Here is an 18,451-nt window from a genome sequence, read left to right on the forward strand (position 1 = left end):
GCCTGGTTCCCTGTAGCTTTGCCACTCACAGTGAGGGAACCACCAGAAGGCCCTTGGAGCTGGACCTCAGCATCTGGGCAGAACGATGGGGGTGGAGACACTCCTTCAGGTATACTAACCCATGGAACTTCCTCCCACAGGAGGAAGGGGCGGCCACCAAGCCAGATGGCTTTAGAAGAGAATGAGGCCAATTCAGGGAGGAGCAGAGGGCTAGCGATGGCTCCTGGCCTCCACAGTTGGAGGCAGCCATGCTTTTGAATGCCAGCTGCTGGGAAATGCAGGGGGAGAGAGTTATCCCTGGGCTCCAGCCCTGCTGGTGGGCTTCCCAGAAGAGGCCCCAGGTTGGCACCTGAGAGAACAGGAGATTGGACTGTCTTCACCCAAAAGGAAAAAAACAGCCCAACCTGGTGATAACAGAATAAAGGATGCAAGGAGGGAGCTGCATGGACTGGGTAGGTACAGAGGAATGGTGAGGGGAACCAGCTGGGAACCTACAAGGGAAGGCGGTCTGGGCCAGGGGAGGGGTTTGGGGGCAATGATGAGTCGTCAGAGGGAGCAGTCTGGGAGAAGGAGGTGTCTGAAGCTGAAGAGGTAACAGGGCTTAGTGAGCGAGCGGAATTTGTGGCAGTGAGCAATCTAGATGCAGAGGCAGCAGATTCAGATGAGGGAGGCCAAGACGTAGGGATGATTCCAGCCCTGCTCACAAGTTATTTGGCCCCACCCACTTGACTCTCAGGTTGACCAGGTAAAGATCTGGCCCTCAGAATAAAGAAAGAGGGACCCACCCCAGGAGTCTTGAGAATGTGGGAGATTGCAAGTGATGGAACATGAGGCAGAAGCAGGAAAGAAATGTGCCCTGACATTTGAGGGGTGGGAGGGACCCCCACTATAGCCAGGGGTCCCAGTTACACTTAGTACAGAGGACTCACTCATCCATTCTTCCTTCCTTCCTTCTTCTTCCTTCCTTTATTTTTAAAAGAAAGCTCAGTCTGAGTTCTGGTGCAGTCCAGCCCTGGTTCCTAGCAAGACTCATCCATGCTTGCCCAGGGAACATTTCTATTCACCTGAAAGTGTATCAGTTTTATATTGGAAAAATGTATTTGCTTTTTAGGATCTGCTAAAAGCTCTCATTAGGACAGACAGAATTTGGCAGAAGACATAGGGACTTCTTTCGATTTCGTGGAGAACAGAGATGGATGAGCAAGACTCAGCTGGGCGTGGAGTAGGAAGAAGCCATTCCATCGAAACTAATAGCCATGGCGGAATCTGGAGAAAGTCTGTCCAAAGGATCCTGGGTGAGGAGGACACCCTCCGCTCAGATGTGCAGAGCCACCAGCTTGGGCGGCTTTGCTACCAGGAGGCCGAAGGACCCCGAGAGGTTTGCACCCGACTCTACCACCTTTGCCATCAGTGGCTGAAACCAGAAACCCACACGAAAGCTGAGATGCTTGACCTGGTGATCTTGGAGCAGTTCCTGGCTGTCCTTCCAGCAGAGATGGAGAGATGGGTGAGGGAATGTGGAGCGGAGACCAGTTCCCAGGCGGTGGCCCTGGCTGAAGGTTTCCTCCTGAGTCAGGCAGAGGAGAGACAGCAGGCAGAGCAGCAGGTGAGAGAGACTTTCCTCTGGATACTTCCAAGGGGCTCCGAACATGAGGGAGAGTATCCCCCAATTCTCTACTTATTTGCCCATCCTTTTTTTGAAAAGGATGATATCTGATACCCCTAAAGTGTTTGTGTCCTTTGCCATTCAAGTTCCAATCTAATTCTTTTGATTGCTTGTTGCTCCAGGTTCCAGAAATGGGTCTGGATTCTTCTGAGGTAGAGAGAACTCCGTTGGACTCCAGAGAGAGGCCACTGGGTAAGGAGGAAGGAGTTTTTTCTCCATTTAATCACTTGTTGTGGATTATTCTTATCTTTTGGTGGAGGTCACAGGGAGCCAATAGCTCAGAGGAGGGGAGATGTATTTTAGCACAACTAAAATGTGAAATGGTTACTAACGTCCACGTTTACATGGTTACTCTTACTTTTTGGAAGGCCCACCTATAGTTTTCCTTCTGAGTGAAGCATGCACTTACCTTTTTCTCTTGTAGGAGACAGAACGATGGCCGCAAGACCTGTTTCTCCATCTTTTTTTGGTGGCGAAGGGGAAGCTGCCCCTGTGGAACCAAAGCAGGTAGGAGGAAGGAGCCATGTGGGGAGAGAGGATGTCATGGACGGGTTGGACATCCATTCCAGTCCAGCTTCCGCGCTGGTCATGGGACCGAGACGGCTCTGGTTGCCCTAACAGATGATCTTCGTAGACAGCTGGATCGAGGCAGGTCGGGGCTGCTGATTCTTCTAGATCTCTCAGCAGCTTTTGACATGTTCGATCACGAACTCCTGGACCACCGCCTTGCCGACATGGGGATCCAGGGCACAGTCCTTCAATGGCTGCGCTCGTTTCTCTCTGGTCGGGGACAGAGGGTGGCGCTTGGGGAGGAATTGTCATTGGTGTGTGGAGTGCCTCAGGGTGCGATTCTCTCCCCGATGCTTTTTAATATCTGTATGCGCCCCCTTGCCCAGCTTGTCCGGAGTTTTGGGCTGGGTTGCCATCAGTATGCCGATGACACCCAACTCTATCTGTTGATGGATGGCCATCCTGACTCGGCCCCAGACACACTGATCAGATGCTTGGAAGCTGTGGCTGGATAGTTACGTGGGAGCCGGTTGAAGTTAAATCCTTCGAAGACAGAGGTCCTCTGGCTGGGACGGGACAATATGGGATTGAGGGGGCAACTCCCATCTCTTGCGGGGGTGCAATTAGTGCCAGCACCGTCCATCAAGAGTTTGGGTGTAATCTTCGATACCTCCCTCTCCATGGAGGCGCAGATTGCAGCTATTACAAAGGCAGCATTTTTTCATCTCCGCCAAGCTAAGCAGTTGGCTCCTTACCTCTCTCGCCCTGACCTAGCCACTGTGATCCACGCGACGGTCACCTCCAGACTGGATTATTGTAACTCGCTCTACATGGGGCTGCCCTTGAGACTGACCCAGAAACTCCAGCGGGTGCAGAATGCCGCAGCAAGACTCCTTACGGAGTCTTCGATGCGAGATCACATTCATCCGGTGCTATACCAGCTGCACTGGCTCCCGGTGGAGTACAGGATTAGGTTTAAGGTGCTGGTTTTAACCTTCAAAGCCCTATATGGCCTAGGACCCTCGTACCTACGGGACCACCTCTCCTGGTATGCCCCACAGAGGAGCTTACGGTCTTCAAATAAAAACATCTTGAAGGTCCCAGGCCACAGAGAGGTTAGGCTGGCCTCAACTAGAGCCAGGGCTTTCTCGGCTGCGGCTCCAACCTGGTGGAACGCTCTGTCACAAGAGACAAGGGCCCTGCAGGACTTGACATCTTTCCGCAGGGCCTGCAAGACAGAGCTGTTCCACCAGTCCTTTGGTCAGGGCGGAGCCTGACTCCCTCCTTTGGCAATCTTTAGTTTATGGTTGCCATCAATTTTGATTTTAATTAATTTTTATAATGTTTTTATAATGTTGCACTACTTTAGTGTTGTTAGCCGCCCTGAGCCCGGCTTCAGCTGGTGAGGGTGGGATATAAAAAAAATATATTATTATCATTATTATTATTATTGGACACAGAGGAAAGGTGGGAGGAACCGCCAAGGAAAGAAGGGTTGAATGCTAAACTAGACTTCTAAGCAGTTTACACACCACACCAAACAGTGGCCAGGATTCACCCCCTCAGTCGCACAATGGGGCTTTCCCCCTCTCATCCCTCTGTCATTGCCCCCCCCCCCGTGCACCTTGAAGTTGTCTATAGGGCATCAGGAGGGTCCTCCCCACCCGGCAAGAACAGCACACAGGGAAAGAAGGAAGGGGATCCTTCCATGTGGCAAATGGGGACGTGTCCATAATGAAATGTGCAGAAGAAGAATCCCATTAAAACATAACATCAATTAAGAGGCAAAAGACAACAGAGCAAAGTGTAACTGTTCACCTTTCCCCCTAACATCCCCCTGTCATTGCCCCCCTGTGCACCTTGATGTTGTCTAAGAGGACTACCTTTTTCCTTTTCTTTTAGGGTCCAGTGTGCTTTGAAGAGGTAGCTGTGTATTTCACAGACGAGGAGTGGGTGTTGCTGGATCCAGACCAGAGAGCTCTGCACAAGGAAGTCATGGAGGAGAATCGTGGGATCTTGGACTCTCTTGGTAAGGCTTCCTCTTGGATCATCCTATCTGCTTTGAAATTCGAGATATATCTCTATGGGAGGAACCTCCGATTTTTCGATGGGACTCAACAGCAGCACCCACAGCCCCTGGGATTCTAACACTCCCACAGAAAATATTGGATGGAAGAGTATTGACTGTTTTCCCTGTGAATATTCTTCCTTCTGTTCGGTCTTTTCCAAACATGAAACACAGACAGATGGACGGGTAATAAATGATAAAATTATTACTATCATTATCATTATCATCATCATCATCATGCCTATCCCCCTCCAAGATGGTTCCCCTTTTGTTCTTGAAGGGCTGGCCTGTCTGCAGCCCCACAGCCTCCCATCAGGGCCCCTTCTCCACGGGCAGCAGCACAGAAAGGGCCTCAGGAAAGCAGCCATGACTCCAGCAGGGCTGTGAACAATGTGGCCAGATGTAGAGGAGGAGGAGGAAGGCAGACCCCTCTCCTTCCCCTCATAGGGCTAGCGCTGCCAGAGGCGCAGGATGCTGAGCAGGGGGAAAGGAGCTCAGCTGTAGAGCCTCTGGGGGAGATCAGACACCCCACCGTATTTTTCCCAGGCTTCTCTAAAATGCAGAAGGCCTTCTTAAATGTAGGCTTCTAAGGGATTCAGGAAGTTCAAGTAGCTTCTGTCAGATTTTTTGTTTCTGTTCTTGCTTCTTTCTGTCATTAGTTGACTTAAGAGACGAGTGACATTGGAGATGGCACAGATCCCATAATTGGGCCAAACAAAATCCATCCCAGAAAATACCCAGGCTTTCAGGCAGTGAACCCTGTAGGAAGACCTCAAATCTAACTCCCCTCAGTTGTGGGTCACAAACATTAATTAGCACTTCTTCATAATTGGGGGCTCCATTGCTTCCTGAGGCTCCAATCTTTTTCTCTCTCAGTTGCAGGTGGTGATGAATTGGAGCTGAAGAACGAGGGAGACCACGACAAAAGCCACAGAGTGGAGAAGTCATATCCATATTCAGAGTGCAGAGAGAGCTTCAGTCAGAGCTCCCATTCCACTTCAAATCAAATAACTCCCCTTGAGAAGAAACCCTATCAGTGCTTAGAATGTGGAAATAGCTTCAGACATAGAAACAAGCTCACTGTCCACCAGAGAATTCATACAGGGGAGAAACCCTATCAGTGCCAAGAGTGTGGAAAGAGCTTCAGTCAAAAGGGCAGTTTAACTACCCATCAGAGAATTCATACAGGGGAGAAACCTTATCACTGCTTGGAATGTGGAAAGAGATTCATTGACAGACGCCAGCTCACTGTCCATCAGAGGATTCATTCGAGGGAGAAACCTTATCGATGCTTTGAATGTGGAAAGAGCTTCAGTCAGAGCACCCAGCTCACTTCCCATCACATACTTCATTCCGGGGGGAAACCATATCACTGCTTGCAATGTGGAAAGACTTTCACTTGGAAAATAAGTCTCACTTCCCATCAGAGAATTCATACAGGTGAGAAACCTTATCAGTGCTTGGAATGTGGAAAGAGCTTCAGGGAGAGAAACAAGCTCACTGTCCATCAGATAATTCATACAGGGGAGAAACCCTATCAGTGCCAAGAGTGTGGAAAGAGCTTCACTCAAAAGGGCAGTTTAAATTCCCATCAGAGAATTCATACAGGGGAGAAACCCTATCAGTGCTTGGAGTGTGGAAAGAGCTTCAGCGAGAGAAGCAAGCTCACTGTCCACCAGAGAATTCATATAGGGAGAGAAGCCTATCAATGTTCGGAATGTGGCAAGAGCTTTAGCGAGAGAAACAATCTAACTGTCCATCAGAGAATTCATAGAGGGGAGAAACCCTATCAGTGCCAAGAGTGTGGAAAGAGCTTCTTTCGAAGAAGCCAGCTCACTGTCCATCAGAGAATTCATACAGGGGGAGAACCCTATCAGTGCTTGGAATGTGGAAAGAGCTTCAGCGAGAGAAGCAAGCTCACTGTCCATCAGAGAATTCATACAGGGGAGAAACCCTATCAGTGCTTGGAATGTGGAAAGAGCTTCAGCGAGAGAAGCAAGCTCACTGTCCACCAGAGAATTCATACAGGGGAGAAACCCTATCAGTGCTTGGAATGTGGAAAGAGCTTCAGCGAGAGAAGCAAGCTCACTGTCCACCAGAGAATTCATACAGGGGGAGAACCCTATCAGTGCTTGGAATGTGGAAAGAGCTTCAGCGAGAGAAGCAAGCTCACTGTCCACCAGAGAATTCATACAGGGGAGAAACCCTATCAGTGCCAAGAGTGTGGAAAGAGCTTCAGTCAAAAGGGCAGTTTAAATTCCCATCAGAGAATTCATACAGGGGAAAAACCATATCAGTGCTTGGAATGTGGAAAGAGCTTCCTTCGAAGAAGCCAGCTCACTGTCCATCAGAGAATTCATACCGGAGAGACACCCTATCAGTGCTTGGAATGTGGAAAGAGCTTCAGTCACCAAGGCCTGCTCACTGTCCATCACAGAATTCATACAGGGGAGAAGCCATATCAGTGCTTGGAATGTGGAAAGAGCTTCAGCGAGAGAAGCAAGCTCACTGTCCACCAGAGAATTCATACAGGGGGAGAACCCTATCAGTGCCTGGAATGTGGAAAGAGCTTCAGCGAGAGAAGCAAGCTCACTGTCCACCAGAGAATTCATACAGGGGAGAAACCCTATCAGTGCCAAGAGTGTGGAAAGAGCTTCAGTCAAAAGGGCAGTTTAAATTCCCATCAGAGAATTCATACAGGGGAAAAACCATATCAGTGCTTGGAATGTGGAAAGAGCTTCCTTCGAAGAAGCCAGCTCACTGTCCATCAAAGAATTCATACCGGAGAGACACCCTATCAGTGCTTGGAATGTGGAAAGAGCTTCAGTCACCAAGGCTTGCTCACTGTCCATCAGAGAATTCATACAGGGGAGAAGCCATATCAGTGCTTGGAATGTGGCAAGAACTTCTTTCGAAGAGGCCAGCTCACTGTCCATCAGAGAATTCATACAGGGGAGAAGCCATATCAGTGCTTGGAGTGTGGAAAGAGCTTCCTTCGAAGAGGCCAGCTCACTGTCCATCAGAGAATTCATACCGGAGAGACACCCTATCAGTGCTTGGAATGTGGAAAGAGCTTCAGTCACCAAAGCCAGCTCAATGTCCATCAAAGAATTCATACAGGGGAGAAGCCATATCAGTGCTTGGAATGTGGGAAGAAATTCACCCAGAGCGCCCATCTCACAACCCATCACAAAATTCATACAGGGGAGAAGCCCTCTCAGTGCTCGGAATGTGGAAGGGGCTTCGTTGACAGACGCCAGCTCACTGTCCATCACAGAATTCATACAGGGGAGAAACCCTATCAGTGCTTGGAATGTGGAAAGAGTTTTACTTGGAAAACAAGTTTCATTTCCCATCAGAGAAGTCATACAGGGGAGAAGCCATATCAGTGTTTCGAATGTGGAAAGAGCTTCATTCAAAGAGGCCTTCTCCGTGTCCATCAAAGAATTCATACTGGGGAGAAGCTATATCAGTGCTTGGAATGTGGAAAGAAATTCACCCAGAGCGCCCATCTCACAACCCATCACAAAATTCATACAGGGGAGAAACCCTATCAGTGCTTGGAATGTGGAAAGAGATTTATTGTTAAGGCGAAACTCAGGATGCATCAAAGAATTCACAGCAAGAGAAAACTATTTTAGTGCCAAGAATGTGGGAAGAGCTTCAGTCACAGGGCCTGTCTCACTTCCCATCAAAGAACTCACATTGGGGGCAAATTATAGTAGTGGCTGTATACAGATTTAATTTTAGGAGTCCTTAGTTTGTATGAGGTGAGAATTGCAGTTGGGTTCTTTGCCACATCTGGTGCCCCATAGCTATTTCTACTACCTACCCAGAACTGTGACTTGGCCAAGGTGTTTAATACCTTCTTCAGAGTTGAAGGTATTCCTTTCTCTTGGCAGATCAAGATGAGCAGGAGACAGCAAATATTCATTCATTCATTGGGGCTGATGCAAATAAATATTCATTCATTCATTGAATACTTTCTTCACATCATGCCTGGGGTGAGGGATAGGAGTGATTTGGTGACACTGATGAGACGGCTGTCCACGCTGAGCTTTCCTAGGAAGGACTTGGGGTAAAAATTGTGATAGTTGATTGAATATTAGATATTATAGATTTTGATTCTGTTCGAAGTGTCCTAGTACTTATTGCATTTAACCTTTTCGATAGAATGTATTAGGCATGATTTTTGTATGCCTGCATTTTGTAATCCCCATGCCACCCCCCTGCACTGTGTAAAGCTGTGATGTGTACATTGCCTACCGCTTCCAGACTTATCTAACCCTAGAAGGGCAGGTGATATTTGGAGAAAGAAGGAGAAGTTGAGCTAGCATCCGTGTGAGATTTCACATATCTCCTCAAAGGTCTTTGACATCTTTTGGTACCAGGGAAGTAAGATATGGGATTGAAATGTCAACAGTCCCATGGAAGTCCTGGTTGCCAGGGGCATTGTGTCAAAGTGAGACATAAGAGACCCAAATGACCTGGGCACTCTGGGACACAGCAAGGTATTTTCAGAGGAGTCGATATCCACATGAAGACATGCATCCCATGACCTGTAACTTTTCTTGATGCAAGTGGAAGAGTGTTGTGGCATTTTATGAGTCTTTGTGTACTGTGTATATATTCTTTCTTCTAATATGCCTCCTGGCAGCCTTTTTGAACTAGCTGTTCTGCTGAACAACTGGTTAGCTGGGCTGTCCTATTGCAATAGTTTGAATAAACCAGCTCCCTGCAGGGTGCTGAGATTGCTCTCATTCTCTTGGTTCTGAGTTTTTATATCAGGTTTTCCCTCCACTGGATCACGAACTGGTAATGTATTAGTAAATTCTGATCACACGAGCAATTCACATACTTTATATTTTCCTTGCTTCTGTGAGAAGCTTAAGTCAAGTGTTTCCTTTCTGCTGTCCTCCGATCACTCACAGTGGGCGTATGCCAAGAGGAAAGACTTGTATCCATGAGGAAGCAGAGTTCTTGGTTCATCCTACGCCAAAGGGAGCAGGAGAAAGACAAGTCTGTACCCCAGGGTATCCCTTCAAAGATGGAAGGAAGAAGATGAAGGGAAGAGCTAAGGGCAGGAATGCGTTTAAGAGGGAATAGAATCTCATGGCATTGTTTCAATAAAATGTTGCATCCCAGGTACAAAGTTCCCATCCTCATTTCCGTCACTGATTGTGAGGCGAAGGAAGAAAGGTAGTGACACCTAAAGGATACTAGACAAATAAAGCTTATTTGATATATAGCGGAACCTCAGTTTAGTAGCATCTTTGAATCTGAATGTTTCGGTTTTAAAATGCCGAAAACCTGGAAGTAATTGCTTCTGTTTTCAAACGCGCCTTGGACATTGAACAGCTTCCGCTGCATGTTTTTCCATTTTTTCTTTTGCGCCTGAGTTTTCAAATGTCTAATGGATTTTAGTTCTACATAGTGATACAAATAGTTATACAGTGGTACCTCAGGTTACATACGCTTCAGGTTACAGACTCCGCTAACCCAGAAATAGTACCTCGGGTTGAGAACTTTGCTTCAGGATGAGAACAGAAATCATGCTCCGGCGGCGTGGCATTAGCAGGAAGCCCCATTAGCTAAAGTGGTGCTTCAGGTTAAGAACGGACCTCCAGAACGAATTACGTACTTAACCCGAGGTACCACTGTATGTAAGTTTATCTAGAGCTTCCACATATCACAAGAAGGGTTTTCTTGATTTGGGAAAATAGGAAATATTAAAAGGAAAATGCTTAACAGTGGTGCCTTGGGTTACAAACACCTCAGGTTACAGACTCCGCTAACGTGGAAGTAGTACCTCAGGTTAAGTAATTTACCTCAGGATGAGATTAGAAATTGCACGGCGGCACCAGGAGGCCCGTTAGCTAAAGTGGCACCTCAGGTTAAGAATGGACCTCCAGAACGAATTAAGTTTTCATGCATCTCCTGCTCCTGTTTCCGAGGGAGGGAGCAGCTCAGGGTCCCCCAAATAAGGCCCCCCTCCGGGTGCAGGCCATGCCCGGGGCTCCGGCTTTGCAGAGGGAGAGAGGGGGGAGCTGGGGCGCCCGGAGCGCCAAGGGTTAAAAGAAGCGGAGCTGGATTCCTAGAGAGGACAGGAAATCAAGGGAGAAGGTTCTCTCCCATCCCTTCCTGCAAGGAGGAGGAGGAGGGCTGAGGTCTCAGCTCCTTCTGGGATCCGGTGAGTCTCCTTCCTCTTCTGCTAAGGTTGTGTTGGGGAGATGGGGGAGTCCCCAGGGGGCAGGGCAGCCAGGAGGGTCCCCCAAGAAGAGAGAGAAGGGGGCCTGGGGGGCTCCGCTTTGCAAGGGTTCCAAGGAACAGCGCAGAAGGCCAGCCACGGGGGCCAGGGAGGCATCCTTCTTAGGGACCCCCCGAGTCATCTAGCCGAACCCGCGGCAGCGCAGGAATCTCTTGCCCAACCTGGGGCTCGAACCCAAGATGTTGAGATCAAAGGGACTCGTGTTCTACTGTCGCAGGTTTTTTCCGTTAACACTACCAACTGCCTTATTCAGATTTCTTTCTGCAATTCGCGTGGCTCCTCCTGGGCTCCTCAGGGAGAGGGAGAGAGCGAATGTGAGCTTGGTTTGCTCCACCTTGCAAGGGTTAAAAGGCAGTGAGATGCATTCCTAGAGAGGACTGGAAATAAGTGGGGATGCGGTCCTCCCGAGCAAAACATCCCAAAATAGCCTTTCCCACTTTCCTAGCTTCCTCCCTGCAAGAGGGGGAAGGTGGCTTTCGTCTCCTCTGCAGGAGCTGCCTCAATTTCCCTTCAGGGACTTGATGAGTTTCCTCTCTTTTCTGCCCTAGGGTGCATTGGGGAGATGTGGGGCGGGTCCATGGGGAGCCTGCTCAGCTCCTGCAGGGGGATCCCCAAGCCAGGAATAAGAGCTTCTGTTCCCCTTCCTCTCTGCAAAACCAGGGAGGCTGCAAGTAGCAGGAGGTCTGCAACTCTCTTCTTCCTTAGCATCAAGATGCTACTTCCTTTGGGGGTGGGGGCTTGAGGCAGGAAGAAAAGGGCATGCAAAGGAACCCCAATGGGATAGAGAAAACAGTCACGTTCATTAACCCAGGTGGCAGCTAGACAGACACATTTGGAGGTAGAAATAAATGAAGTCCTTCCGTGTCGCAGTGTGCAGGTAGACCCATGGAACTCCCATCCACAGGAGAAAGGGATGGCCACCAAGCCAGCTGGCTTTAGAAGTGGATGAGGCCAATTCAGGGAGGAGTCGAGGCCTAGCGATGGCTCCTGGCCCCCACAGTTGGAGGCAGCCATGCAGGGGGAGAGAGTTATCCCTGGGCTCCAGCCCTGCTGGTGCGCTTCCCAGAAGAGTCCCCAGGTTGGCACCTGAGAGAGCAGGAGATTGGACTGTCTTCACCCAAAAGGAAAACACAGCCCAACCTGGTGATAACAGAATAAAGGATGCAAGGAGGGAGCTGCATGGACTGGGTAGGTACAGAGGAATGGTGAGGGGAACCAGCTGGGAACCTACAAGGGAAGGCGGTCTGGGCCAGGGGAGGGGTTTGGGGGCAATGATGAGTCGTCAGAGGGAGAAGTCTGGGAGAAGGAGGTGTCTGAAGCTGAAGAGGTAACAGGGCTTAGTGAGCGAGGGGAATCTGTGGCAGAGAGCAATCTAGATCCAGAGGCAGCAGATTCAGATGAGGGAGGCCAAGAGGTAGGGATGATTCTAGCTGGTCTCCCCTCCTCCTGTGACAAGCTTCCCCCCCCCCCCATCATCATAATCAATTACTTGGTGTTCACCCAAAATTCCCATGTCAGATTAAAACAGTATATCACAATATTAAGAAGCGTATAAAATTGTTACTATCACAGAAATAAGAGAAATCCTATATCTCTCTTTTTTAAAAACACCGTCCTTTGGCCTCACCCACAAGTTATTTGGTCCCACCCACCTGTTCTTTGGCCAGGTGAAGGTCTGGTCCTCAGAATAAAGAAAGAGGGACCCACCCCAGGAGTCTTGAGAATGTGGGAGATTGCAAGTGCTGCAACATGAGGCAGAAGCAGGAAAAAAATGTGGCCTGACATTTGGGGGTAGGAGGGACCCCCACTATTGCCCTGAGTCCCAGTTACACTCACTCATCCATTCTTCCTTCCTTCCTTCCTTCTTCCTTCCTTTATTTTTTAAGGAAAGCTCAGTCTGAGTTGTGGTGCTGTCCAGTCCTGGTTCTTAACAAGACTCATCCACGCTTGCCAAGGGAATAATTCTATTCACCTGACTGTGTATCAGATTTACTGGTATATCAGAAAAATATATTTGCTTTCTAGGATTTGCTAAAACCTTTCATTAGTACATACAGAATTTGGCAGAAGACGTATGGACTTCTTTCAATTTCCTGGAGGTGTCCTGAGAACAGAGATGGATGAGCAAGACTCAGCTGGGCCTGAAGCAGGAAGAGGCCATTCCATCCAAACTCTTAGCCATGGCGGAATGTGGGGAAAGTCTGTCCAAAGGATCCTGGGTGAGGAGGACACCCTCTGCTCAGATGTGCAGAGCCAGCAGCTCAGGTGGCTTTGCTACCAGGAGGCCAAAGGACCCCGAGAGGTTTGCAACCGACTCTACCACCTTTGCCATCAGTGGCTGAAACCAGAAACCCACACGAAAGCTGAGATGCTGGACCTGGTGATCTTGGAGCAGTTCCTGGCTGTCCATCCAGCAGCGATGGAGAGCTGGGTGAGGGAATGTGGAGCGGAGACCAGTTCCCAGGCGGTGACCCTGGCTGAAGGTTTCCTCCTGAGTCAGGCAGAGGAGAGAAAGCAGGCAGAGCAGCAGGTGAGAGAGACTTTCCTCTGGATACTCCCAAGGGGCTCCAAACTGGAGAGTATCCCCCAATTCTCTACTAATTTTGTCATCCTTTTTTTTTTTGGAAAGCATCCGAGGAATGATATCCGATACCCCTAAAATGTTTGTGTCCTTTGCCATTCCAGTTCCAATCTAATAGTTTTGATTGCTTGGTGCTCTTCCAGGGGGAGGATCAGTTTCCAGAAATGGGTCTGGATTCCTCTGAGGTAGAGAGAACTCCGTTGGACTCCAGAGAGAGGCCACTGGGTAAGGAGGAAGGAGTTTTTTCTTCCCCATTTTATCACATTATGTTGTTTTTGAAACTAATCTGTGAATTATTCTCATCTTTTGGTGGAGGTCACAGGGGGCCAAGAGTCCAGAGAAAGAGTAATGTATTTTGGCACAACTAATATGTGAAATGGTTACTAACGTCCACATTTACTTGGCTACTCTTACTTTTTAGAAGGCCCACATGTAGTTTTCCTTCTGACTGAAGCATGCTGTCAGAGCCACCCGAGGTCCCAGCTCACAAGAGACCAAAATCCAGTCCAAGTTATATACAAAAGGTTTTATTGAAGAACATTGTTGTCGTTACATCTAAGCTCCGTGGCTCAGCATCTGTTACCCTTAGATGTTTGAAGTCCCCTCTGAGTCAGTCCCGCCCCTGCACCAGCTTAAGAGGCTTGTACTGCTCCACCTTTTCCTCTCCTTCCTTTTCCGCAGGGTCTTCCTGCCCCCCTGTGCTCCCTCCCTTCGGGACTCCCCCGAGGCTGAGTCTTCTGACGCCTGCTCCCCCCTCCTTCGTGCTTTGGGACCAGGCTCCTCCTCAGGGCTCTCCTCATTTCCGCGCGCCTCCACATTTGAACTTGGCGCGCGTACGTTGCCTCTGACCTTCCTTTCGACCGTTACGCTACTCTCGGTACTACACTCCTCCCCTTCCGGCAGGACGTTCTGCTCCGAACTCCTTCCCCTCTCTGCTCCCTGTTCTGCTCTTTCTGACACACTGGCAACTCCACCCCCTTCACTCCGTTCTGACGGAGAGGCCGGTCCCGATCTCCAACCCCCACTGGGGATTCCCTCTTCGTTCCCCTGCTTCTGACTGCTTCCCTCTCTACTGCCCCTTGGCCTAACTAGGGGGGCTCCCTTTTGGGAATCCTCGGATTCACTTGACGGACTAACTGACAACCTCGGGTCATCGTCGTCCTCTTCCTCGTCACCCTGGGACCCCTCCCCCTCGCTCTCTGTCCCTGAAACCCTGACACATGCACTTACCTTTTTCTCTCGTAGGAGACAGAACGATTGCCGCAAGACCTGTTTGTCCATCTTTTCTTGGTGGTGAAGGGGAAGCTGCCCCTGTGGAAGCAGAGCAGGTAGGAGGAAGGAGCCATGTGGGGAAAGAGGATGTCATGGACGGGTTGGACACAGAGGAAAGGGTTGGACACAGAGGAAAGGTGGGAGGAACCGCCAAGGAAAGAAGGGTTGAATACTAATATAGGCTTCTAGGCAGTTTACACACCACACCAAACAGTGGCCAGGATTCACCCCATCAGTCGCACCCTAACATCCCCGTCATTGCCCCCCCCCCCCCCCGTGCACCTTGAAGTTGTCTAAGAGGACAACCTTTTTTCGTTTTCTTTTAGGGTCCAGTGTGTTTTGAAGATGTAGCTGTCCATTTCACAGCCGAGGAGTGGGCATTGATGGATCCTGACCAGAGAGCTCTGCACAAGGAAGTCATGGAGGAGAATCGTGGGATCTTGGACTCTCTCGGTAAGGCTTCCTCTTGGATCATCCTATATCCTTTGAAATTCAAGAGATATCTCTATGGGTGGAGCCTCGGATTTTTCGATGGGGCTCAACAGCACCACCCACAGCCCCTGGGATTCTAATACTCCCACAGAAAACATTGATGGAAGAGTATTGACTGCTTTCCCTGTGAATATTCTTCCTCCAGTTCTTCCTTTTCCAAGCATGAAACCCAGCCAGATGGGTGGGTTATAAACAATAAAATTATATATGATTATCATCAACATCATCATCATGCCTATCTCCATCCAAGATGGCTCCCCTTTTGCTCTTGAAGGGCTGGCCTGTCTGCAGCCCCACAGCCTCCTATCAGGGCCCCTTCACCAGGGGCAGCAGCACAGGAAGGGGTTCAGGAAAGCAGCCATGACTCCAGTAGGGTTGGGAACCACCTGGCCAGATGGAGAGGAGGAGGAGAAGGAAAGCTGATCCCTCTCCTTCCCCTCATAGGGCCAGGGCCGCCAGAGGCGTAGGGTGCTGAGCAGGGGGAAAGGAGCTCAGATGAAGAGCCTCTGGGGGAGTTCAGATACCCTCCGTATTTTCCCCAGACTCCTCTAAACTGCACAAGGCCTTCTTAAATGTAGGCTTTTAAGGGATTCAGGAAGTTCAAGTAGCTTCTGTCAGATTTTTTGCTTCTGTTCTTGCTTCTTTCTGTCATTAGTTGACTTAAGAGACAAGTGACATTGGAGATGGCACAGATCCCCTGATTGGGCCAAACAAAATCCACCCCAGAAAATAACCAGGCTTTTTGAATCTCGGGCAGTGAACCCTGCAGGAAGACCTCACATCTAACTCCCTTCAGTTCTTCCTGAATCACAAACATTAATTAGCACTTCTTCATAATTGGGGGCTCCATTGCTTCCTGAGGCTCCAATCTGTTTCTCTCTCAGTTGCAGGTGGTGATGAATTGGAGCTGAAGAACGAGGGAGACCACGACAAAAGCCACAGAGTGGAGAAGTCCTATCCATATTCAGAGTGCAGAGAGAGCTTCAGTCAGAGCTCCCATTCCACTTCAAATCAAAGAACTCCCCTTGAGAAGAAACCCTATCAGTGCTTGGAATGTGGAAAGAGCTTCAGGGAGAAAAACAAGCTCACTGTCCACCAGAGAATTCATACAGGGGAGAAACCCTTTCATTGCCAAGAGTGTGGAAAGAGCTTCAGTCAAAAGGGCAGTTTAACTTCCCATCAGAGAATTCATACGGGGGAGAAACCTTATCACTGCTTGGAATGTGGAAAGAGATTCATTGACAGAAGCCAGCTCACTGTCCATCAGAGGATCCATTTGAGGGAGAAACCTTATCGATGCTTTGAATGTGGAAAGAGCTTCAGTCAGAGCACCCAGCTCACTTCCCATCACATACTTCATTCCGGGGGGAAACCATATCACTGCTTGCAATGTGGAAAGACTTTCACTTGGAAAATAAGTCTCACTTCCCATCAGAGAATTCATACAGGTGAGAAACCCTATCACTGCTTGAAATGTGAAAAGAGCTTCAGGGAGAGAAACAAGCTCACTGTCCATCAGATAATTCATACAGGGGAGAAACCTTATCAATGCCAAGAGTGTGGAAAGAGCTTCACTCAAAAGGGCAGTTTAAATTCCCATCAGAGAATTCATAGAGGAGAAAAACCTTACCACTGCTTGGAGTGTGGCAAGAGCTTCTTTCGAAGAAGCCAGCTCACTGTCCATCAGAGCATTCATATAGCGGGAGAACCCTATCAGTGTTTGGAATGTGGCAAGAGCTTCAGGGAGAGAAGCACTCTAACTGTCCATCAGAGAATTCATACAGGAGAGAAACCTTATCAGTGCCAAGAGTGTGGAAAGAGCTTCACTCAAAAGGGCAGTTTAAATTCCCATCAGAGAATTCATACAGGGGAAAAACCATATCAGTGCTTGGAATGTGGCAAGAGCTTCTTTCGAAGAGCCCAACTCAGGGAACATCAAAGAATTCATACAGGGGAGACACCCCATCAGTGCTTGGAATGTGGAAAGAGCTTCAGTCACCAAGGCCAGCTCACTGTCCATCAAAGAATTCATACAGGGGAAAAACCATATCAGTGCTTGGAATGTGGCAAGAGCTTCTCTCGAAGAGGCCAACTCATGGCCCATCAAACAGTTCATACTGGGGAGACACCCTATCAGTGCTTGGAATGTGGAAAGAGCTTCAGTCACCAAGGCCAGCTCAATGTCCATCAACGAATTCATACAGGGGAGAAGCCATATCAGTGCTTCGAATGTGGAAAGAAATTCACCCAGAGCACCCATCTCACAATCCATCACAGAATTCATACAGGGGAGAAACCCTATCAGTGCTTGGAATGTGGAAAGAGCTTCAGAAAAAAGCGCAGTTTAACTTCCCATGAGAGAAGTCATATAGGGGGAAAAACCTATCAGTGCCAAGAGTGTGGCAAGAGCTTCAGAAAAAAGAACAATTTTACTTCCCATGAGAGAATTCATAAAGGGGAAAAACCCTATCAGTGCCAAGATTGTGGCAGGGGCTTCATTGACAGACGCTATTTCAGTCTCCATCAGAGGATTCATTCAGGGGAGAAACCCTACCAGTGCTTGGAATGTGGAAAGAGTTTCACTTGGAAAAGAAGTTTCACTTCCCATCAGAGAAGTCATACAGGGGAGAAGCCATATCAGTGTTTCGAATGTGGAAAGACCTTCATTCAAAGAGGCCTTCTCAGTGTCCATCAAAGAATTCATACAGGGGAGAAGCCCTATCAGTGCTTGGAATGTGGAAAGAAATTCACCCAGAGCGCCCATCTCACAACCCATCACAAAATTCATACAGGGGAGAAACCCTATCAGTGCTCGGAATGTGGAAAGAGATTTATTGAGAAGGCCAAACTCAGGATCCATCAAAGAATTCACAGCAAGAGAAAACTATTTTAGTGCCAAGAATGTGGGAAGAGCTTCAGTCACAGGGCCCGTCTCGCTTCCCATCAAAGAACTCACATTGGGGGCAAATTGTAGTAGTGGCTGTATACAGATTAATTTTAGGAGCCCTTAGTTTGTATGAGGTGAGAATTGCAGTTGGGTTCTTTGCCACATCTGGTGCCCCATAGTAATTCCTACAACGTACCCAAGAACTGTGATTTGCAAGTTCTTGGCCAAGGTGTTTAATGCCTTCTTCACAGTTTCCTTTCTCTTGGCAGATCAAGATGAGCAGGTGACAGCAAAGGTTGCAATTTGGATTGGGTTGCAAACCTGGGACAATTAGAACAAGATCCACTATTTGACTGTTTACTCAAAACCCTACAATGCATTTTATATAATGGACTATTTATTTTTATTCTTTGTATATCGTATTGTTGTTTTATTGGTATGGCTGGGGGCTAAAGCAAATAAAGATTCATTCATTGAATATTTTCTTCACATCATTCCTGGGGTGAGGGATAAGAGTGATTTGGTGACACTGATGAGATGGCTGTCCACGCTGAACTTTCCTAGGAAGGACTTGGGGTAAAATTTGTGATAGTTGATTGAATATTATAAATTAAAGATTTTTATTCTGTCTGAAGTGTTCTAGTACTTATTGCACTTAGCCTTTTCAATAGAATGTATTAGGCATGATTTTTGTATGCCTGCATTTT

At 48.4% G+C, this 18,451-nt stretch overlaps 3 protein-coding genes and 1 long non-coding RNA gene across 10 annotated transcripts in view; all 4 read left to right on the plus strand.

The window, feature by feature from the left end:
- LOC310851804 overlaps positions 1-18,451 on the plus strand; it is a 442,605-nt gene that overhangs the window by 16,043 nt on the left and 408,111 nt on the right. The gene's annotated exons all lie outside the window — the stretch shown is intronic.
- Positions 1,792-7,969, plus strand: LOC310851362 (uncharacterized protein). Of its 2 annotated transcripts, XM_083753669.1 has the most exons (4): positions 1,792-1,858; positions 2,091-2,173; positions 4,079-4,205; positions 5,121-7,969. In XM_083753669.1, the coding sequence occupies exons 1-4, from the start codon at positions 1,798-1,800 to the stop codon at positions 7,883-7,885; spliced, it is 3,036 nt and encodes a 1,011-aa protein (XP_083609795.1). In that variant the 5' UTR covers positions 1,792-1,797; the 3' UTR covers positions 7,886-7,969. The 2 variants fall into 2 exon arrangements, with proteins under 2 accessions (XP_083609795.1, XP_083609796.1); XM_083753670.1 differs by lacking the exons at positions 2,091-2,173; positions 4,079-4,205.
- The window catches only part of LOC310851376 (uncharacterized protein), a 42,873-nt gene continuing 34,669 nt past the window's right edge, over positions 10,248-18,451 (plus strand). For 3 of the 6 annotated variants that reach the window (XR_014567731.1, XR_014567732.1, XR_014567733.1), the window contains exons 1-5: positions 12,399-13,042; positions 13,237-13,318; positions 14,339-14,421; positions 14,692-14,818; positions 15,742-18,027. Coding sequence is in view for 3 of the 6 variants with exons in the window: in XM_083753700.1 (XP_083609826.1) it covers positions 12,587-13,042; positions 13,237-13,318; positions 14,339-14,421; positions 14,692-14,818; positions 15,742-17,750 (2,757 nt within the window). In the remaining 3 variants the exon portion in view is untranslated. Of the gene's footprint in view, positions 10,435-12,398; positions 13,043-13,236; positions 13,319-14,338; positions 14,422-14,691; positions 14,819-15,741; positions 18,375-18,451 lie in introns of those variants that run through there. The other 3 variants (XM_083753700.1, XM_083753701.1, XM_083753702.1) reach the window with 3 other exon arrangements.
- The window catches only part of LOC310851482 (uncharacterized protein), a 41,187-nt gene continuing 33,685 nt past the window's right edge, over positions 10,950-18,451 (plus strand). Inside the window, exon 1 of the mRNA XM_083753965.1 lies at positions 10,950-11,539. The gene's annotated coding sequence lies outside the window, so the exon portion shown is untranslated. The remainder of the gene's footprint in view (positions 11,540-18,451) is intronic.

The sequence above is a fragment of the Podarcis gaigeae genome (assembly GCF_964106915.1).
Source record: "Podarcis gaigeae genome assembly, chromosome: 8".
Taxonomy (NCBI): domain Eukaryota; kingdom Metazoa; phylum Chordata; class Lepidosauria; order Squamata; family Lacertidae; genus Podarcis; species Podarcis gaigeae.